This window comes from Ambystoma mexicanum, chromosome 3q (genome assembly GCF_040938575.1).
Source record: "Ambystoma mexicanum isolate Mex_15411 chromosome 3q, UKY_AmexF1_1, whole genome shotgun sequence".
NCBI lineage: Eukaryota > Metazoa > Chordata > Amphibia > Caudata > Ambystomatidae > Ambystoma > Ambystoma mexicanum.
In genome coordinates this window covers 10,607,736-10,631,401 of record NC_090926.1, presented here as the reverse complement: position 1 = coordinate 10,631,401, position 23,666 = coordinate 10,607,736, and the positions used below count along the sequence as shown (strand labels likewise).

General features: G+C 47.4%; 1 protein-coding gene across 3 annotated transcripts in view; it reads left to right on the top strand.

Moving 5' to 3' along the window:
• Positions 1-23,666, top strand: part of CACNA1I (calcium voltage-gated channel subunit alpha1 I) — a 1,993,092-nt gene that overhangs the window by 1,439,335 nt on the left and 530,091 nt on the right. For all 3 annotated transcript variants that reach the window (XM_069652938.1, XM_069652937.1, XM_069652936.1), the window contains exons 9-10: positions 5,074-5,380; positions 17,766-18,145. In XM_069652938.1, coding sequence (XP_069509039.1) covers positions 5,074-5,380; positions 17,766-18,145 — 687 coding nt within the window. The remainder of the gene's footprint in view (positions 1-5,073; positions 5,381-17,765; positions 18,146-23,666) is intronic.

Sequence of the window (23,666 nt, the reverse complement as noted above, 5' to 3'; positions counted from 1 at the left end):
GCTGAGCCGGGGCCCTCCCGGCACCCCTCCCACCTCACCGCAGCGGGACACATTATCCCGCCACAGCCACTGCTGCGACAGGAGAGGCACCCCTGTATTTTCGAATCAGGCAAGCTGACAGAGGTGCAAGCTAGCCAGCTGATAAATCTGTCAGCCACTGTAACTTCCTCGCACGAGGGTTCACAGGAGGAAGTTACTATCCTTTTGTTTCCCCCCTCCGCAGGTCATGACGTTTCTTTGACCCTCTGCTAACCTGGGGACTCTGTGCCATATTTCTATGTTTATAAAAGATGGCTTGAAAAGTACACAATTCAAGCCATCTTTTATTAAGCTTTGCCCACGGACAAAGACGCCTCTGGCTTTGTCCGTCGTCAGAGCTTTTCTAAAAGATGGATTGAATTGTGTACTTTTCAAGCCATCTTTTATAAACATAGAATGTTGGTGACTATTGCACTTCTGAGGTTGTTGTTGTGTTCTCATGCTGAGAAAAACCCAATAAAATGGCTTGAAAAGTATGCAAACCATAAGGTATGCACACAAATATATAAATGTTATTTTTAGGCCACGCCCACCCCACAAGCCACGCCCTCAAATGTCCCCCCCCTCGATTTCTTACCCCACTTAAAGCCCTGGGCCAGGTCCTAACCAACCCTGCTGCCTGATTAGCAGAAGCAACCCTGGGGTACAGCTGCTATGGTCCCTAAAGCAGCGCCAAAACAACTGCAACGTGGCTCCATCATCTTCCTGCGTAATGGCAGCAAAGGTAGGGTGACCAGATTCCCAAAATGAAAAACCGGGACGGGCAACAACATAAAAGAAGGACTACCCCCATCGCAGCCCACCCATTACCACCCCTCCCCCAACACGCCCCTACGACCACCACCCAACACAATTTCCAGCACTTTTCCTTTCTATTAATTCACAGCCCGACCCGTACCCTACTCTGCACTGCTCCTAACACTGGACTCCCACCAAACCATCCCCATTTCATTCTCACTTTTGTCACTGAATAAACCTGCAGTTTGCAAGTTCAGATCCCTAAAAACTGCGCCCTTCATCCATCTTAGGTTAATACATTGAACACTATTAAATTAGTATAGCCCCTAGAAGCAGGGGCCATCTGCCCTATACAAAACCTGCCATTAGCATGTGCACCCCTTATGCTGCCTCTATCAATGCACTGCACCTGCCACCATTCCCACCTCTCTCTACTTCTACTCCCCCCCACCCCCGCTCTGCCCTCTGCCACAGCTACCATCATTCCCTCCGGAGTTCGACAGCCTCTACCTCCTGCACTGCTACTGTCCCTGCACTTCACGTACCACTGTCCCCTTCTCATCCTTACCAGTTCTTCAACTACTCCATATTGCAGATCCTCTACTCTATATTGGAAACCCTTCTCATTGGGGCCCCTATTCCTGCTTTCCCCCTCTCTCTGGTTGCCCTACTTGGGCCCTCTACCTGCGCCTTCCTTTGAGGCAAAAAACCTTGTCATCATCTTCGACTCCAGTCTCTCCTTCTCTCCTCGTATCACGGACCTTGCCAAGAAGGCCCACTGCCAGCTGCACCTCCTCAGAGGTACTCTTCCATTTCTCACTTTCCTCCAGAAGCTCAATGTCTCCAGAGCCATGGCTCTCGCTAGGCGGGTCTACTGCAACAGCCTCTTTCTCAATCTGACTCCCTCTACTCTCCACCCTCTGCAACTAATCCGAAAACGGGACTGCAAGACTTATCCTTGGTTTCAAGCCCAGGGATCGCATCTCTCCAGCCCTGAAAGCTCTCCACTGGCTCCCAGTGGCTGCAAGGATCAAGTTCAAGACCCTCTGCATCGTCCACAAGGCTTTTTGGCGCCGGGGTCCGCATTGCATCCAATTCTCTCTTCCGAAATACCGTCCTTCTCGAGCCCTTCACTCATCTACCTCCAACTCTTTAAGGGTTAGACGCTTCTCCAGGCAGAGAGTGGGGGTAGATCTGTCCCCTCTGCAGGTGCCTCTCTCTGGAATGGCCTCTCTGCCCCACTCAGACTTGAGCTGTACCACCTGAAGATTCAGAAGCAGCTGAAGTCCCTCCTCTTCTCCTCTGCCTTCTCTCTCTCGCTTTTTTGCTAACTTACCTGTCTGCTGTGCCACCTGGTTGCTTTGCTACCCTCAGAGTCTCCCTGGGTACCAGGCTCCTCCATGATCAGTCTCCCCTGCACTGCCTCCGGGCCCACTGCGCACGTAGGGGCTGTAACTGTAGCCCCTACCGCCCCCTTGCCTCCTGCACTTAACCAAAGCCGCGCTCCCCTGGCTTCACTCACTCAGAGCCATGCTGCCCTGATCGCACTTCCCCCTTTCCTCTCCCTTGCACTTCCCCCTCTCCTTCCTCTTGCACCTCTATTGTCGCACTGGCACGATGCGAATGACACAAGGCCTAGTCGGATCGTTTGTCTTGTGCTCCCTATGTCTTCCCGCCCTTGTCTTGCGGCGCTGAGAAACAAATGCCATATCTTATCATATCCAACACTACACTTCCCTCCCCTCTATCATTTCTGCAGCGCTCTGACTCTGCCTTGCTGCGGTCTGTGCGCTACACCCTGCACTATCGCGACTGCACCCATCCAATTCAATATTCTGCACCACCTGTAGCACTGCTCCCGTCCCCGTCCCAATACCCCCCGGCCCCGTGCTTACACTAGGCCCGGGCACCATGACCATTGCTTCAGTTAAAAGGGAGACCTGTCTTTGTCCTTCAGACAGAAAGGACAGAAATATGCGCCTTCGCTGCCAAGAATGGAATCTGATGCATCCAGCGATGCATAAGCAGACCTTGGCTAAAATTTGCTTCTGAATGTGCCAAGAAAATAATTGTTGTTATCAGATCCAAAGAAAGTGTGATGTTTTTTGTTGTTGTTTTGTTTTAGTTCCCCACAAGGGACAGGGAGACTTTCCAGAGTTAGACCCGTTCTGGGGGTAGCCGCCCTCACCCCAGTCAGTGCGTCTAATAGTCCCATTGTCGTCTATAGTTTTGGACGGAGTGTGTAGGTATTTATGAATCTCTTGTATTTTTCCTTTTCAGTTGTTTACAAAAAAATAAACCTTTTACCTACTCCCCCCCCACACTATGTTTAGGCAAAAATGTTACCGTCGCACCCAGAAACCGCCTTTGGATTCCGCTCCACCTGGGAGCAGACTTCCCAGTAGACACCCTGTATAGTTTTGGCTTTTTGGAGGGGCCATTGCACCAACTATACGCTAAAACTATAGCATTAGAGAACAGCCATGATGGAGATGAGATGTGATGTAGGACACAAAGCTTGTAGGTATTGTTTGGTGAGTTACCCACCCATTGACTGCCCATAGCCATATTTATCCTGCCCCTCCGCCCCAAAACTCATTGTGCTGGGACTTCTTTGAGCTAGCTTTCTCAGGTAGTAACATCAAACTTTGCGCTCAAAGTGCTTCCCACTATTATTTCAAAGCAGTTTCCTGAGACTTAATGACTTAATTAGACATGTAAAGCTGCTACTGTTGTAATACAAATGTCTTCAGCTACTTGAATTAAAAGCAATATGAGGTGTCCTTCACGAAAGTCCTGTTAAAACAAGCATTGGCAAAGGCAATATTTTTAGCTTGTGTACAATTATTAGACAGGCATTTGCCCGGCACTGCTATTGCGCCCATTTACCTGCACCATTCTGCACCTACTGCCTTCAGTGGTCGGTTAGTACCATAATGGCAGTGCCTGACAAATGGCTTTTCCATGCCAACAAAAAGCCAAACCTGTTGGCATTGCCATGCTGGTTTTCACAGCTTATAGCCACCAGTGCACTGAAAGCTCAGCCAATTAGGAGGCCAGATTTTTTCGTGCACTCTTATTGGTTTCCTTACCTGTTATTACCGTGAATCAGAACGCGCAGAGAACTTCGGCCTCGTGACTGGTCATTTCATGTGCGTCGCGTTGACAGGATTTGTACTTTTCTGGGTCACAAACAATTCTGCCAAATTTGAGAGGGCGCATGGGCAGAAGGTGCCTATTTTTCTCTAAATGCACTCTTCTACTAGCGGTGGTGAAATCGGCCATTTTACCCAGGCCTCTTCTAAACACCGTACTCCTGTCATCGTAATGCATCCCTGCGGCGGAGTTTCCCGCGCTGGAGATGGACCTGGCGTTGTTATAAAGTGCTCTCAGACGCTACAGCAAGCGAGACAAGTCGTTGGACCCGATTCATGGAATGTTTTGCACTGTTCAAAGTGACTTTGCACTGCGGACACAAATCCTGATTCATGGAACTGTGCAAAGTGTATTTTTGCAGTACAAAGTCAGTGCAAAGTCATTTTGTGCTGCAAAAATGTCTAGGCACCGAATTTCCGCAGACTTTGCACTGCAAAAATACACTTTACACAGTTCCATGAATCAGGTTTTGTGTCGGCAGTGCAAAGTCCCTTTTCAGCCGTCCAAAGTCACTTTGAACCGTGCAAAAAATTCCATGAACCGGGGCATTTAGGACAATCACACACGTCGGAACCTGCAAATGAGCATGCAGGCACATAGACACGTGCAGGAGCACAGAGACAGACATGTAGACACCATGGGCCCAATTCATGGCATTTATTTCCAGGTTCAAAGAGACTTTGCACTGCTGAAAAATGACTTGACAGTGCAAAAATCTACTTTGCACAGTTCCATGAATCAGGTCCTTTTAGCTTAATGGGCCTAATTCATGGAACCTTTAGCGCTGCTAGATACACTTTGCAATGCTCTGTGAATCAGGGTGTTTGTTGGCAGTGCAAAGTCACTTTGCGTCACGTTAAACGTTCCCTGAATTAGGCCCCAGGTGAGGCAGATACACCTCAAACAAATGAACAGTTGAAGGGACTTACCTGTCAGTGTGACAACTCTCAAGGTTTGTGCTAGTGAAGCCCTGTAATGACCATAGCCCACACACTGTTTCCCTTTAACCCTACCCCTTTGTGTTTCTCCCTAACTACTGCCTGACATGCAAGGGCGGCGGCGGTCTGATCTCACCTTAACACTCCTCCAGGAAGACTCCATCCCTGTCTCTGCTAACTGGTCTCTCTTGCTTCCCCCCAGGTTGGCTCCTTCTTCATGATCAACCTGTGCCTGGTGGTCATCGCCACGCAGTTCTCGGAGACCAAGCAGCGGGAGCACCAGCTCATGCAGGAGCAGCGGGCCCTCTACCTGTCCTCCAGCACGGTGGCCAGCTACGCCGAGCCCGGAGACTGCTACGAGGAGATCTTCCAGTATGTCTGCCATATCTTGCGCAAGACCAAAAGGCGGGCGGCCAGCTTCTACGCCAGCATGCAGGGCCAGGAGGCGAGCCGCGCGGACCCTGGCGGCCCACGACTCGGCATCAATGGGAAGGAGAGACGTCAGCTGTGTAAGTACCCATGCCCTGCTCCATCCAGTGGTCAAAGTGTACAAAAAGAACTAGTGGTTCTCTGGCCTTGGCTAGTATGGGTGGGGCAAAGGGCGGGCATAGACAAGGTGTACTTGTCTTCTTGTTGGCAGTCTTCATCACTCAAGGCATATCTGCTTGCATGGGGAGACATGCTTTTCAATTACAGACGTGTTCCTCCCCCATTACCACTTTTTATAAGTGGAATGTGAAACTCTTCACTAAAGTAATATCGCTTCTGGAACCTTCGATGATATTCCACCGAGTGGGTGACACCATTGGGGTCATAGGGTAAGATTAGGAATGCAACGGCTCCGGCCAACTTCTCTATTAGTTTTATGATTCACACATACTTCATCACCATATGCTTGCGCTCAAAACATCTACACTGTACTTCCTGGCGCAGAGCATGGTCGCGCAAGCTGGTTGTAGTCTGCATAATGCTAGGGCTTCCCACCTTCTTATTTTACCCTTTAATCTCTGGTTTCCTCCTCTTCCATGCCTCCCCGCACATTGTCCAGCATTACCAATAGATCACGGGGGATGGAGGCAGTGGCATTTATTTACTGGAAATGTGTAAGGTGCCTATCCACAAGTGTTCCCAGGTGCCACAAGACAGGAACCAGTCGGAGGGGCATCGGAGAAAACAGCGACAAAAACAATAAATGGTTCTACTAGGCCTTATGACATTTGTACCGCGCAAGTGCAGTGAAACAGTAAGTGCGGGGGGAGGGGGAAGGACAGGGCGGCGAGGCTGAGATAAGGGAAGGGGAGGGGGAAATGTGAGAGGGAGAACTACGAGGCTGGGCAAGTGCAAGGGGGAGCCAGGGAGAGATGTGCCAGGGGGATCCCAAGCAGAGCAATTACAGGAAGAGAAAACAGGAGTAAGGTTCACCTAGTGCGAGGAAAGGGTAGACCATGAACAGGCTAGCCAGAGAAGGATGCCCGGGGGCAAGAGCTGGTTAAGGGTGCTGGGGAGGACTGGTCAAGGAGGGCCTGGTCCCAGTAAGACTCATTAGGGGCCAGGCACCAGTCGCAGCGGCAGGGGTACATTAATACTGGAGGGGGAGAACAAAGGCGGAAGAGATAAGGAAAGTCTCGAGAAGTTTCCAGAATTTAAGGAGGTCCGGCTCAAGTCTGAGGTGGGCAGGGAGGCCATTCCAGCGTGAGGCTCCTGCCAAAGAAAGAGATCTACCCACCACTCTCTTCCTGGTAAAATGTCTGATCAGCAGAGAGTTGGAGCTAGAGGACCAAAGCACTCTAGCAGGTAGGTATGTGGGGAGAGAAATTTGGATGTAGTGGGGTTCAGGCCCCAGAAAGCCTTGTGGAGGATGCAGAGGGTCTTGAATTTGATCCTTGTGGTCACCGGGAGCCAGTGAAGAGATTTTAGGGCTGGAAAGATGCAGTCCCTGGGCTTGAGGCCAGGGATAAGTCTTGCAGCCCTCTTCTGGATAAATTGTAGATGGCGAAGGGAGGAAACAGGCAGATTGAGGAAGAGGCTGTTGCAGTAGTCCTGCCTAGAGGGGACCAGAGTCCTGGAGACATTGAGCTTCTGGGGGAAGGTGAGGAAGGGGGGAATGCCCCCGAGGAGGTGGAGCTGAAAGTTGGACTTCTTGGCAAGGTCCGTGATGTCAGGGGAGAAGGAGGGAGAGGAGTCGAAGATTACCCCAAGATGTTTAGACTCACAAGAGGGTGAGGGGAGGGGACCCAAAGCAGGCGGTCAGAGAGTCAGGGGGAAACAGGGAGTAGGCGTCCCAATGAGGAGGACCTTGGTCTTACTGGCATTATGGCAGAGATCATTGGCAGAGCACCACACCTGACTATTAGCCAGGCAGTCAGGAATGAGCAAGGAAGAAGAGATAGATGAGGGAAGCTTAAAAGAGAGCTGTGTGTCATCTGCATAACACTGGAAGTGAGGAGTGAAGGAGAAGATCAGGTGGGCAAGAGGGGCAAGGTAAATATTGAAGAGCCACAGTGATGGGACAGGGCCCTGGGGGGCGCTACAGGTAGAGAGTGAGCTGGAGCAGAGGAGAGGAAAGGGCCAAGTTGCACATGGGAAGGTCGGTTAGAGAGAAAGGAGGTCAGCCAGGCCAATGCCCGGTCAGTGATGCCTAAGATATCATGGAGATGATTTATGAGGATGGCATGCTTGACTGTGTCAATTGCAGAGGAAAGATCAAGAAGGATAAGAACAGAAGGAGAGTTGGCATCCAGATTTGAGAGCAGATCGTCACAGGTGTTAAGGAGAGCAGTTTACGTGTCTCTGGATGCTCTGAAGCCAGACTGGTGATAATGGATACAGCCAGCAGGTTTGGTGTGGTGGGTCAGTTGGGGGATGACCAACATCTTCAGGAGTTTGCCCAAGAAAAGGGTGATGGAGATAGGGCGATAGTTAGCCAGACAGGAAGGGTCTGCAGATGGCTGTTTTAGGAGAGGATGCACAAGAGAGTGCTTAAGCGGTTGTGGGAAGGAGCCAGTGGCAAAGGAATGGTTATAGAAGTCAGCCAAGGCAGAGGCGAGAGAGGAGATGTTGTCCTTGATAGTTCTGGAGGAGCAGGGGAGCACCTGTTTGGATGAGTTTTATTTTAAGTATTGGGGTAACTGCATCCCGGGTGCGCTTGTGCGATTAGTATTTAATATGAATTTTCATCACTTGCCATGCAAGTAAGGTTGGCTGCTTTTACAATGTCACAGAGCCAAACCCCAGACCTTAAACAGTAATCATAATTTCTAGAAGGACACTACAAAACTGTCCCTGACCATATATTCACAAGAAAAATAGTTATACGCTCATTGCTTGCGTTATTTCAATCCCATTTAAATCAACATTGTCTTGTTATAATGAACAGTGGAATTAAGACCTTAAAACCCAGCATAACATGATATTAGAATCTAGCATACATATCAGTTTTTAAATATATTAAACTTGATACCTATTTTGAGCCTGATGTGTTATGGGTATCCATTATCCCGGGGTCCCGCGTGTGATTCATCACACACGCAGCACGCCGGGGTAATGGATTTAGCCACATTTTGAAAGAATTCAGCAATCTCAGCAAATACATTGAAAAGCGGTGTAGGTACACTGGGGCAACAATTCAAATATTGAAGATCACTCAGAATATATTTATAGGGAGTGTATTGGAATTGGGAAGGTGAACGTGATTTGTGTCATACCCATAACCATCAGGCTCAAAATAGGTATCAGACTGAAATAAGGAAAGAGTTTTGAAGCTACAGGCTTTTATAGCCTAACTTTTGTAAATATCTTTTAGCCTTGAGGACGACCTATGGTCAAAATACGTGTTGGCTTTTTTGTTGTTAATAAATTCACATGCAGAACATTTATTAAATGTGGAAATGTATTATATTTAAAGACTGATGTGTATGTTAGATTCTAATATCATTTTATGCTTGGGTTTAAGGTCTTAACTCCACTGGTCATTATTACAAGACAATGTTGATTCAAATGGGATTGAAATAATGCAAGCAATGAGCGTATAACAGTTTTTCTTGTCAATATATGGTCAGGTGCAGTTTTATAGTGACCTTCTAGAAATCCTGTTTGGATGAGACTTTCATAGAATGGACTACTTTAGAGAACTCATCCGGTGCAATGGGAGAGAAGGAGGAGAGTATGGGGGGGAGAAGAGAGGGGGCAAGGGAGGTAAGAGAGGAGGGGGGTGGGGAGAGGAGTAGAGGAGAGTGAGGACCGGATGTCCTGAGTTTTGGTGGAGAAGTGGGATGCTAGCACAGAACTAAGGGCCTGGGAGGGAAGAGGAGAGGAGAAGACTGCAATAGGATTGGCTAGTTCGTTGCAGATTAAGTTGAGCCATGTTATTGGTGGCCCCAGTGAATCAAGCTTGGACATGAGCCCTCTTCGTAGAGCGGATGGAAAGTCGATATTGCCTTTGGAGCAGGCGGCAGGCCAGTTTGTCAGAGTATTTACTCGAGGCCTGCCACTTCCGCTCAGCAACTCTGCTCTTGCGTTTCTCAGCTGCCAGATCGAAGACATACCAAGAATTGCATTTGGAGGCAGGCTTCATGCAGATCCCCATGACAGTAGGGGGAGATGGAGGCTAGCAAGTGCTGAGTCGACATGAGAGGAGTAGTTAGAGGGGTGGAGAGAGGGATGTCTGCGGAGATGAGCAGGTCCAAGATGTATCCGGCAGAGTGGGTCTGAGCAGAAGGAAGAATTGTGAGGAAAACAGAGGTGCAGGAAGAGTACATTGGCCACATTCAGAGAGTCCAGGTGGCTGTTAAAGTCCCCAAGGAGGAGAAGTTTGGGGGTGGAGGTCAGGAGGAGAGGTCAGCCCATTCAGAGAGGAAAAGGGTGGTTTATCCAGGCGGCCTGTAGATAGTGGCGAGAAAGAGGGAGAGGGTATGAGAGACACCGAGCCTACAGACAAGCCATTCAAAGGAAGAGTAAGGTTGAGTTGGAATGATGGTGGCAGAGATCCATTCAGGAAAATCAGGGCCACTCCGCCACCAGACCTGGTGGGCCTGGGATTGGAGATGATTGTGTAGCCATCAGGGAGAAGACTGTCAAAAGCAGTGACCGAGCTGGCCAAGAACCATGTCTCAGTGAGAGCCAGGACGTCAAGGGCAAGGTCTTCAAGGAGGTGACAGATGTCATAGGAATGTTTGACAGCAGAATGTGAGTTGAGAGTAGCTAAGTGGAGCTGATTGCCCCCCTTAAAGGGCTTACATTGAGGGGTAAAGGGCAGGGTACAGCCCTCGGAGGGGGCACAGAGGCCAGAGGGAGGAGTGACAGGAGAGAAGGGGAAGTTAATGAGAGACGGGAGACACCTATCAAGGAGGAGATTGGGCTGAGAGCCCTGGGCCATGATAGTGCCATTCTGATAGACAGTAATGATGGTTCCATGTCATTTCATCACCAGCAATTTCATCCCCTGTCATTTTAACGTGTACATTCCAACGAAAATGCTCATTGTTTTTCTTTTTTTTTCGTGGGGGTTCCCCACAAAACCCCCTCCCACACTTATTTTTGGCTATTGCCTACCCGCCCAATCCCTTATCTGCCCCTTCCCACCCCCCTAAAAAATTAGATGAGCATATTCGTTGTAATATGCACATTAAAATGCCATGGGATGAAAATGCAGGCGATGAAAGGACGTTGTACCGTAATGATACACCTGGAGGATTGAAAGTGAGCCAAGAGCACTTCCTATCGGGTGCCACCATTAATGGGTGAAGAAGAGAAAGGGGAGAGGACAGAGACCATATGAGGAGTTGTCATGCAGGGGGGTACCCTCTCAAACCTCCTCCTCACCATGACCTTCTGAAGAACTGTCCCTGGGATCTGCCTGTTTCTTCTTTCTTATCTACCTTGGGTCTGAGTTCTTCTTCTCCGTAGGCTTCTTATCTTTCATTTAGTGCAAATAGGGTCTTGCTCCCTCAGAGGCCACCTTGATCGGTGTGGATACCAGGTCACAGGTAACTCCAAGGAGCCAACCCCTGCGTCCAGGGAAAAAGCCAGCATGCACCAAAAAACCCTGGTTGCTGTTGCAGCGTTAGTTCAAATTAGGTCTAAGATGAATGATGGTTCACGCTGGTAAGTAAACTGCACCTCAGATACCGCTCCGGCGGTCAAGGAAGTAATGAACCAGGAGTCTGGAAATATCCCTAATATAGTTTGCCGGTGGAATGTTCATAAAGCCTGCAAGCGGGGGATATGAGGAAATATCACTCTGACTAGAAGGAAGGTGGCTCAACATGAAGATGGTTTGGACAGGATGCCTGAAAGGAATAGAATAAAGGTGACCGCAACCGTGAGTGCGGAGAACAGTTTAAGGGTGTCTGAGAGATGCAGCATAAGACTTCCGGACCGTGGACGAGAGAGGAATCTTGCCGCGACTGGAAATAAAGACAAAGACAGGGCAGGTAATGAAAACTCAGAGTTAGTACGAGGTATGCAGAAACCAGAGGACAGATACAGAGAAGCACATACTAGACAGAAACCCGCAGTGAAAAGCCAGGGCGAGAAAGAAGGGCGGACTGGAAGATGGGAGCAAAAGTAAGAGAGCGAGGATGGAAGACAAGCCGCGTACTGGCAGAACGCTGGGTGTACATGGTACATGGAGGAAATGAAAGCTGAAAGATAAGACAGAGAAACAGTACAGGTGCGAGGGAAAGGGAGGAACCAAATGAACCAAAAATACAGTAGACGAGGAAAGCTTGAGAAAGAACACAAAAGGACACAAGCGGAAGAGCAGAGAGCCGCTGAGGAGTAGAACTGTGCAAGCACAGCAGTGAAGTCCTAGAGGAAGTAACGGATACAACGCACCATTCCCATGGAACGGTGCGTTGATAAACACCAGGCGGCCATGTTGGTTGAGGACTAGACCGAGTGCTCTGCTAAAAACGAAACGTGACCGCTGGTGTTTCCACCTCTGCCAAAATGGCCAGGGGCGAAGCCTGACAGTAGTCCATAGGTCAAGAGGAGAAGGGACAAAGAGAATGTCAGTGATAGTCTGCCTGGAGGATGCATTGACGTAAGTGTCTGCAATGGGCAGGCCTCGGTTGGAGGCCAGGATACCCATTTTAAACATTTTCCTTCCAGGCTTCGAGAGTGAGGGAGGATAGATGATAGAGACGCAGTTAGAGTAGACAGGGGAGATGGAGAGAACCATGGAGGAGGGGGCAGCGAGGTGACCAGGGAAGAGAGGGGAGGGGGAACAGAGAACTGCACAATGCACGTACAAACTCACCAGGCGGCCTAGCAACACATACAGGCATGGAGATTCAAGAGCATGATATCCTCACTAAAGAGTAACTAGATGCAGAATTCAGCAGCACAGTGCAAAGCGGAGTTAAAAACAGAATAAGCAACATCTAGATACTAAATTCAGCAGCACAGTGCAAAGCAGAGTTAAAAAACAGAATGAGCAACATCTAGATACTAAATTCAGCAGCACAGTGGAATGCGGTGTTAACAAACAGAATAAGGAACATCTAGATACTAAATTCAGCAACACAGTGGAATACGGTGTTAACAAACAGAATAAGGAACATCTAGATACTAAATCCACCAGCACAGTGGAATGTGGTGTCAACAAACAGAATAAGGAACATCTAGATACAAAATTCAGTAGCACAGTGGAATGCAGTGTTAACAAACAGAATAAGGAACATCTAGAATAGATACTAAATTCAGCAACACAGTGGAATGCAGTGTTAACAAACAGAATAAGGAACATTTAGATACTAAATCCACCAGCACAGTGGAATGCGGTGTCAACAAACAGAATAAGGAACATCTAGATACAAAATTCAGCAGCACAGTGGAATGCAGTGTCAACAAACAGAATAAGGAACATCTAGATACAACATTCAGCAGCACAGTGGAATGCAGTGTTAACAAACAGAATAAGGAACATCTAGATACAGAATTCAGCAGCACTGTGGAATGCAGTGTTAACAAACAGAATAAGGAACATTTAGATACAGAATTCAGCAGCACTGTGGAATGCAGTGTTAACAAACAGAATAAGCAACATCTAGATACTAAATTCAGCAGCACAATGTGATGCAGTGTTTAAACACACAATACGGACCACCTGCATTCGAAATGTTAGCAACGCAGTGCAATGCAGTATTTGAGCCGAAACACCAGAGGCAATGATCCTGTAGTTGGAGAGATCATAGAAGTTAGGAAGTGCAAAGTGCTACTCCGAGAACTGCACAGGGCGGACCAGGACCAGTCAATGCAGGACAACCTGGGAAAATGGAGAGATGGAGGGCGGACCAACAAGGAGCAGAGGAAAAACGGAGTTAGTCCAGTAGCTGCAAGAGGTTTTGTGGGGAGTTAGATGTTTCTGGTGGAATTCAAGTTACGAGGAAGAAAGGGGCTGCCACACGCTGCTACTCTTATGCCCAGATGGTGATAGGAGGTGGGTAGCGTGAGCATGCAGAAAGAGGAGGTGAGAGGCCCGACCCAGCCCCGGCGACGGCAACAAGTGTGAAGGCATCAGGAGTACTGAGCACGGAGGTCTTACCTTAGAGGCAACGGGCAGATCGCACCAGCAGAGAAGTCTGGCTGTGGTGGGCCTTCTGCTCCTATTCAGAGAATTACCAACAGAGCCCAGAGGATGGATGCATCTTCTGTCTCCCGTGATGTGCTTCTACTCATAGACAGGGCGCTAGTAATGAGTTCAGAGGACATATTAAGTGGCATTCTACTCCTACACACAGCATTAACAGAAGAGCACGGGGGATTGGGCAGCGGCATTCTACTCTGGTGTGCTACTACTCCTAGACAAATCCTTAGTAATGGAGCACGGAGAATGGAGGCAAGGGCATTTAGGTGTGGTGTGCTTCTACTCCTAGACAGCACACTAGCAATAGAGCATTGAGGATGGGTGCAGTGGCATGCCACTGTTGTGTTTTTCTACTCCTAGACAAAGTATCAATAATGGAGCACAGAGAAAGGATGCGGTGGTGTTCTGCTGTGGTGTTCTACTACTACTAGACGGCACATTATTAATGTGGCACAGAGGATGAATGCAGTGGACAGAGCATTAGCAATAGAGCACGGAGGATGGATGGTGTGGCATACCGCTGTGGTGTGCTTCTACTACTAGCCAAAGCATTATTAATGTGGCCCGGAGGAAGGATGCAGTGGTGTTCTGCTGTGCTGTGGTCTGCTTCTACTTCAAAACAGAGAATCAGCAACAGAGCACAGAAGATGGACGCAGTGGCATGCCGCTCTGGTGTGCTTCTACTACTAGACTTAGCATTATTAATGTGGTACGGAGGATGGATGCAGTAGACGGAGCATTAGCAATAGAGCACAGGGGATGAATGGTGTGGCCTACTGCTGTGGTGTGCTTCTACTACTAGACAAAGCATTATTAATGTGGCACGGAAGATGGATGCAGTGGACAGAGCATTAGCAATAATGTACAGAGGATGAATGGTGTGGCATTCCGCTGTGGTGTGCTTTTACTACTAGACAAATCCTTATTAATGTGGCACGGAGGATGGATGAAGTGGACAGAGCACTAGCAATAGAGCATGGGTAGGTGGACGCAGTGGCATGCCGCTGTGGTGTGCTTCTACTACTAGGCAAAGAATTATTAATGTGGCACGGAGGATGGATGAAGTGGACAGAGCACTAGCAATCGTGCACAGAGCATGAATGGTGTGGCATTCTGCTGGGGTGTGCTTCTACTATTAGCCAAAGCATTATTGTGGCACGGAAGGTGGATGCAGTAGATAGCGCACTACCAATAGAGCATGGGGGGTGGACGCAGTGGCATGCCACTGTGGTGTGCTTATACTACTATGATATGATATGATATTTTATTTATATCGCGCTCTTACCCAGGTGTTTCAGAGCGCGAAGGGTGGCATTCTTCGTCTACTACTAGACAAAGAATTATTAATGTGGCACAGAGGATGAATGCAGTGGACAGAACACTAGCAATAGAGCACAGAGGATGAATGGTGTGCACTCCGCTTTGGTGTGCTTCTACTACTAGCCAAAGCATTATTAATAGGGCACGGAAGATGGATGCAGTAGATAGCGCACTAGCAATAGAGCATGGGGGGTGTATGCAGTGGCATGCCACTGTGGTGAGCTTATACTACTAGACAAAGTATTATGAATGTGGCACGCAGGATGGATGCAGTGGCGTTCTGCTGTGGTCTGCTTTTATTACTAGACAGAGCATTAGCAAGACTGAACTGCCAAAAACAGTAGACCGTGTAGATTGTTCAACTGGCGGGAACAGGAGGCAATGGATGTGAGGCCTGCAGACAAAGGGCTTAACGTGTTAAGTGTTAAGGACGATTATACATGTCTTTTTTGCATAGACATGCATAATAGCCCAGCAGTTAAATAATGGAACCTGTATGCTGTTTGCTTTAGCAGCTGAGACAAGAAAGGCCGAGTTTCACAATGTGCATAATCGCTTCTTAGCGTGGCGCATCAGTGCTGCTCCACTGCAAATGTAATAATCGCCTTCTAGAAAGTGCCTGGAGCCCAGTGCTCCAGTTAAGAGTTTGAGGTGGGAGTATTTTACTCCCTATTTTTAAACTTTGAGAGTAAATGTGATTTTAAGAGAGTAAAAATGACTTTTCTCCTTTGCAAGAGAGTAAAATGTATGTGACATCCAGCCGACGTGTGCAAAAAACTGTATGGAAATTATTACTATGCGGCAGCTTTCTGCATTGTGACAGAGTACACCTTTCATTATTTCTCTACGGTCTGGCCATTCTATCTCTCCTGTACATATTTAAATGTTGAAAACACAAACTCTTAGCCAATTACACAGTAAAGCAAGCATGAATTGTATTGTGTGTTTTGAGGTTTGATAGCAGAATTGTCTTTTAATGTTTAATGAAAGTCCTCATTTTCCTGGAGCTATTACTACCTAATGGCATGCCAATGTTATGATACAACAGTACAGAGAGGCAAGGACTCCATGCTAAATTCTATATCTAATCTAATGGTCAAATGGTTATTTATATAGCACTTTTGGCAAAGCACTGTGCATAGAACATATTATCACTATTATCACCAAACCGAAGTCGGTACTCCTTTTTTGACCTTGAAAGGATGAAAGGCTGAGTTGGCCTTGCCGGGCTTTCGCACCTGCAACCTACAGATCACGAACAGATCGCAGCAATGAGTGCTCAACCGGCTAAGCTATCTTATTGGCTTACATCCTTCAGAGGTTGGTTAACTGAGTATCGACTGAGGTATAATAATCACAGTGCCTAGATGTTGGCCGAACCATCAATGAAGCGCTACATAAAGTTAAATACCTATCTGGATTATCACAGGGACAGGTTTTGCTGAGTTTCTATTTCAATTACTAATGTAACTTTCATTTGAATGCTTGCACTTCCTGGAGAGTCAGGTTTTGGATGTATTAATTGTAGTCTTGTAGATATGAGCGGCTAGGACACCTGTGATTGGTGCAATGACAATCACTCACCCTTAAACAAAGATTCTGCTGCCACTGACCATTAATAGAAATGTAACCCATTGACTGCAAGGTTGAATAGATGTAAACCAGACCGTGCATAGTCGTCATTTTATGCACTGTTTTTATAATTAGAGTGTACATTAAACTATAAGTGTAAAAATTATCTGCCTCCTCATGATTATGCACACGGCACAGGAATTCCTGAAAAATACAATTGTGCAATACTGGTTTGCTTTCACTGGGAAAAAAAGCATCATTTGTTACAAAATATTAATTCTCAATTGCAGCTTAGTTTTCAATCTTATACATTTTACAATCCTAAAATGCTAGGAAAATAAATATGCACAGTGCTACTGTTTGCTCCATGAGCAGCAACAGAACCAAATAAACCATTCCTTTTATCACAGTGTGCAGTTTCTGTTTTTGAAAGGCTTCAGAGAATTGCATTCTGTTTCAGAGGTTTTTATCCATGGCTCAAACGAAGCCTTCTGTTTCTGTCAAGTAACCTGACGTTAGCACTACCCTCTGCTCTAAACGTGTGTGTACATTTACACAGGAAAATAATAAAGCTGTCGTATTTACAAGATTTTCATGTGTAAATAGGCGTAGTACGCACCTTATCTGGAAGCCTGCTGGAGCCTATTGAATTGGCAGTGTGGGCACTATACCTGATGCTTTCCTCTGGTGAAATTCTGCATAATTGCGCATTCTGCAGTGCTTGCATTCTTTTTCTATTCCTTTCAGAAAATGTTTGAGATTCGAGCTAAAGGTTGCAGCAAATTCTTCTGAGCAAATTGGAAGTAGCAACCTACTTGTTGACAAAAGAAACATGTTTAAACAATCAAGAATATTGAGACAGCAACTGCTACTAACAGTCGAACAACCTGATAAGGACTTCTTGAATTGCCAACTCAACTTAAAAGAAATGTGTAGTGATTGTTTTAGAGTCTAGCAACAAGGCTGAATTCTTAGTAAGAGTGAAAACTATGTTTTAAGAATTGTGCAAAAAGTGAAACTGTCATTTAAAGGTTTTAAACTATTTCTATTATTTGAAGTCACATTCCAGCGAAGAGAAACAGTCTTTTTCTCCAGTTAATAAATAGTTGGGTGGAAAAAGATAGCAACTTCTTTTATGTCATAATCTTTCCTGCAAATGTGTGAGATTGAAACCTTTACCACTTCAACAACTTGGTCATGTCTTATCTTTCGCTCCAAGTTGTTGGCGATCGTGGCGTTGGATCAGGGTGCGCAGGTCTCACTGCGGCCGATCACACCATATACACCGGCTCCGAAGGCGTGGCATGAAATGGTTGCCTTCTTACTGTGTCATTATATGTAGATGATGTCGTTTGGAATTTAGGGAGCATTTCTGCCCCAATACTTCTTTTTAATGGCACTTGCTTGTTTTCCAGGGCTCTGCCAGAAGCACAGTCAGTTGGACTACACGCCGCAGTCCATCGTTCAGCCCATCGCTGTGACGCTGACCGCAGACTCCTCCAACTGCCCGCAGTGCACCAAACTCCACCGGGTGTCCTCCAAGAAGCGGGGCAGCCCAAAATACACCCAGGCCGAGTCTCAGGACCAGGCCAGCCAGTGCAGCAAAAGCAGTGGAGGCACTGCCGTGGTGGAGGCCGAGGAGGCAGAGGAGGCCGGCGAGAAGTTCTGTGACCGGATCTGGGGGGAGATCCGGGTGAAGCTGCGGGGAATTGTGGACAGCAAATACTTCAACCGGGGGATCATGATCGCCATCTTGGTGAACACCATCAGCATGGGGATCGAGCACCACGAGCAAGTGAGTACCTGAGCCTGGCCTCAGCGTTCTGTCTGGAGGTGGGTCCCGCGTGAAGCATTCATGTCACCGAAATGACTAGGTTGCCCCTTTCCAGGGATACAGAAAATGTTATACCCTTTAAAGCTGCCACACATGTTTGTTGATGCTTCACTGTAAGAGTGGGGTCTGCATGTTGTACTTGTGGATAGAGTAGATCTGAGCAACGCTGTAATCCTATGTTTGATCCCAAGACCAAAGAGGTCCTTCCATCACATGTGACGGAGGGGGAAAGGTTGAGAGGACCCAACACAACATGCATGCCTGTGTGCTCTTACCTTGCATGCACAGCTATGCTGGCATGCATGCCCGGGTGCTCGTACCTTGCGTGCACAGCTATGCTACCTGTAGTTTTCACATGGAGGACACATTTCAGGGGTTCAGTAGCAGGGAAAGGGAGGGGTATAAGAGCTGCTTGTAAGACATTGGAAGAACGAGCAAGAGAATTGAATATTGCATGCCAGTGTTTCCAAGTTGAAGATATCTCTTCACTGGCACAAATTAAAAGTTGCCCAGAGTCAGCATTAAAGCCTGAATGGTGCTAATTCCATGTCCTCAGCCTCCACTGCCTTTGAATGTCTGGAGGTCAGCGGACAAGCACATCAAATCTTGGGCAATGCTACAGGCCACCTAGCTACAGTGTCATGGAACTTACTCATGCATTCTACATAACCATGTATTCTCATGCTCCAATTTCAACTATGTGCGCCAGCATGGACTTCATTCACATAATTAGTCTCACTACATATAATATAAAAGAGAACCATTTAAAGCAGATGTTTGCTTTTAATTCTGTCTAGGTTAAACCAAAAGAAACTCGGATAATGCATTACTTCTAAGTCCAGGTTACAAGTAGACAGAACAGCATGCTGTAAGAGCGAGAACCGGCCCAGCTCCTCCTGTGATACTAGACGTAGCTCTTAACAGGGGTAGAAGAACAAGATGGCCTCCTGTTAGAAGAAAGGACTTCCGTATGTTTCAGGGGTAGCTCTAGACTTGACCCCCGTCTTCCTCTTCACCCCTTCTATATCTCCCACCCTTGCCCTCCCCCTTCTCGCCCTCCCTCTTTCCTCAATGTAACTAGCGCCTAGATACCCAAGGGTTGTGTGCGCTGCAATAAATGCAAAAATAAATACATAAACAAGACTGCCTCCTGTTAAGAGACAGTCCATCACTCTGTATCCGCATGAAAACAAGACTATCTTTGATTCAGAGAGGGGCCTTAATTCTGTACCAGAGTTACAACAGACTCAGTAGTAGAACTTTAGCTGTTCATCTCTTAAAAATCCCCTTAGGTACTGAGGGCGTATATGTTACTCCTGAATTCCAATAAGGAATCAGTGTAGGCTCCGCCCATCCCAGCAGCTATTATACATTTTGTACAACGTGCATAATACCAGAGACCAGTCTCTAGTCAAACCTGTGTTGCTCTGCCTTGTCTTGCTTCAAAGACAAACGTGTCGCACCTGAGCTCTCCTGCGGGGCCTCGCAGAAAGGACTACTATTTGTATCCGGGCTCTGGTTCCAAGGTGCGACTTCGCTCTGCGCAGAGTTGCCGTCGAACAGAACAGACTTCAGATTTCGGAGTAGAGCAGCTTCTTTCCACAGAAAGAACCTTAGGATAAAAACCAGACCAGCCCCCATTCAGAGACAGAGACAGAGAATTGATTCAGTAAAGAGTAAACATTACCAACCCCTGTTCAGAGACATTTTATTTTTTTTAATTTTATTTGACACTTATATAGCGTCCAAAACCCAGTGGTATCTAGGCGCTTAAACTTAAGAATACAGTTACAGTAAGTGTTTCAGGTTACAGAAAAGGAAGCGTAAGAACGTGCGCAAGGTAATAAAACATACGCCAAGTGCAAAAGAAAAGTACATGGTGATCACATCCATTGGGCCTGACTCCGTGTTGCTGGACGGCAGTAACACACAGATGCAAAGTCAAATCAGTGGACAAATACATGGTGCCTACCCCATGTTACAGGGCGGCAGCAGCACACAAATGCGAAAGTCAATCAATGGGCATCACAGACAAGGGGGGGGGGCACACACAGCATCACAGGTGACCGGGGTGGGCACACACAGCATCACAGGTGATGGGGGAGGGGGGCACACACAGCATCACAGGTGACCAGGGGGGGCACACACAGCATCACAGGTGACCGGGGTGGGCACACACAGCATCACAGGTGATGGGGGAGGAGGGCGCACACAGCATCACAGGTGACCAGGGTGGGCACACACAGCATCACAGGTGATGGGGGAGGGGGCACACACAGCATCACTGGCAACGAGGGGGGGCACACACAGCATCATAGGTGACCAGAGGGGGTGGGGGCACACACAGCATCACAGGCAACTAGCGGGGGGCACACACAGCAACACAGGCGACAAGGGGGAGGTGGGGGCACACACAGCATCACAGGTGACTGGGGGAGGGTGGGCGTGAGGGCTCACACAGCATAACAGGCGACCAGAACTGGAGATCTGCACGCCTCCAGCAGTAACATCACCAGACTGGAAAAGAAAGCTGCAAGACAGGAAATACTAGGAAACATGCCTTTTCCTGTTATGCATCTTGTCTCTGGAACAAGCTACCAACACAGAGAAGACTGCCAGCCTCTATCCTGCTTTAAGGAAGGATTTTAAGACCCTACTTTTCAATGAGTATCCCATCAAATGCTGACTAATCCACTCAACCCTGCTTCTTGCACTCAGAGCTCCATCCATGGCCACCCTACCCATCCCAGCCCCTCTGCGACTGCCCACACCCTACTTGTAACACCCTGGGAGCACCCCCTATGTGCAGCACTCTTTTGCTTCCCATCTTGGTTTCAGATTTATAGATCCATTGGGTGCATACATTTTGTCCCTATATGAAGTCAGACAACAAGGATTCCAGTGTCAGAATTTAACTGTTTAGGCACAGAAATGGGTACCTGCGGCTCGAGGAAGAATCACATCTGTCTTAAATGTACCCTACCTATTGTAGATATTTGGAGATTGTGCCATTGATACTTCCTTTCTGTTGTTTCAACTAATACTCTATTATAGTTACAATTGTATATTTCTTTAACATAATTGATGTGTTTCTGGCAAAACAAGATCCATATTTCTTAATATCTCCATAAGTTTAACCATATTCAGTTTGCACTTATATTGGTCACCAAACCTCCATGCTAAGTTCTCACTGTGGGTGAGGATCCCTCTAAAGTAATGTTCTTATAATTGGAGGGTTAATCTGATTCTGTATTACGGCTTATTAAAGGTTCATACTATTAAAGTATTAAGTGTGAAAACCTCCACACACCTCATGTGTTCAAAGCGTATATCTATCTTCTTACAGACATTAGGAACAGCTCTGCTTTCTGGTTCTCGGAAAGTGCGCAGCCAGGGTCAGTCAGAACCACCACTGTTGGCCTCAGAGTGTATATGTTACTGTGAGGAATTTGACCGACCACATAGTGGGTGTGCGCTTGCCTGGGCTTTAATAAAAATGTGAAATGAAATTGAATTATGGTAGATCAACCTCTGGAAAATGTGTGGGGCTAAAGCACACACATTTTCCTATGCTCAATGCACGAAATGTGCATAGACCTGTGTACTCTGGATGCACACAAACTACAGGCTCAGTCATACCTGTCATATTTAATTGGGATATGACAGCCATGAGAACACCATGTCAAGGGGAGGGACAAACCTTACCCTGCCATGGCCAGCCCGATTAACTAACAAAGGCTCCATGGAGCCCCCCTGTAATTTTGCTGTGCCCTGTAGCTGGTGGCAGCATTCACATACTGATCAGAGTTTAATTCAAGCAGGCCAAATGGGTCCTGGCTGCAGAGGCTAACAAAGTATACAGGAAGCCCCAACACCCTTTCATATGCAACTGTGTCAACCTGATGCCAGTTCCCGCCCTCAGTATAGATTGACAGTGAAATGTCATGTCTGGGACTGAGTGTTTACAGTAGTCATCCCCACACAGAGACCCCATTCAGAAGATATGAATACGTGGATTGACGGTGCCAGAAAGTACGATCTCGCTGCAGCTTTAAGGGACACCTGTCACTTTAATCAGGAACCACAGAGAGCTCCATTAACCAGAGGGACACTTTGATCCACAACAGTCAGGAAGATGGATGGGACTTAGTATTACATGTTTTCACCCCTTTACCTTTTCTGTTGCAAAGCAATCTGGATATGACCTCACTCATAAAGGAGATTGTTGATGGGGACCTAGAATTGGTTCATTAAGGTAGTCTGAGCCTAAACCAATCCATGTGGTCCATTTGGCTTTAAAGGAGGGCTGAGCCCCTCTTTTGTGAGATCATCTTAAGACTTTGCAAGGAGTAGTAAGAAGAACTCATCATTGGATTCTGGCTGAAGGTACAGTCTGCCTTACATCTCCCTCCAGTGAAGGAAGGCCAGGATCTCCAAGAGGGAAGCAAGATCCCTCCACAAACATCTCCCAGGAAACAGAGGGAGATACCAAATCCAGGGACCCTGCAGCCACTCCAGAACTGGTACCCAGCCAGCATACAGCGTGCCCTGGTAAGTTCTGCAGAAAGCCTCCTAGGTGGGAGGTGCCAGAGTGTCTCTGAACCAAACCAAGGACAAGGCAGCTGCCTGCAACACTCCTCAGCTTTGGGCCGTCTGCTTTAAAGGATGACACAAGCCCAGTGAAGAAGCTAGGAAAAGTGCAGTGACAAGCATGTATCAACGTCCGCCTTAAAGGACATTTTCAATGCAGTTGAGCCACTCGAGCTGCAACTGACTGCACTGCTGACTGTTGTTATCCCGCAGTACCTAAAGCTGTCCGAAACACCTCGACCAGTCCTTCAGAACAACCAACACGGTCTGAGACAACGATTCCTGATGCTGAGCCGCTGTGTTGGCCAGCCTGAAGCCGTCCATCCTGTTTCGCTTGCCGAACTGCCTGCTGCCTGATACGTGCAGCTCTCGCCCATCTTGAACTTTGTCGCAGAAGCTGCAAAGTGCCCTGAAACTGACTCGACCCTGTTGAGCACGAAGAACTCCTTCAGCGCAAGATACATTGTGGTTCTGTCCCCATGTCCTTCTCCGAAGGCCCCTATTGACATTGTACGACCCATTGCCCCGTTTGTGTCGAAACCATGTACCCTTAAACTATTGTGATTCATTTCTATACCAACTACCCTCCTGTCAGTATCCAGAGTGCATCCCTTTTCCTTCTTTGAAACTGTCTGTCCTCTGCATTCCTTTACAGGGTGGGTTGTAGTTGCGGTGCTAGAACTGTCTTTTCTGATAATAAAGTAGATATTTGTATACAACCTTGACTGGACTGTCCCTTTTATCATTGGATAAACATTATATTTTCACTGCTTTGCAACTAAGCAACGATCCACGACCTTTTGGATTGCCATCCTATGGTGAGAGAGAACCTCCTATCTTGTGAACATATGTGTATGCTTCAATGGTCTGTGAGAGACTCCGCTCTTGTCGC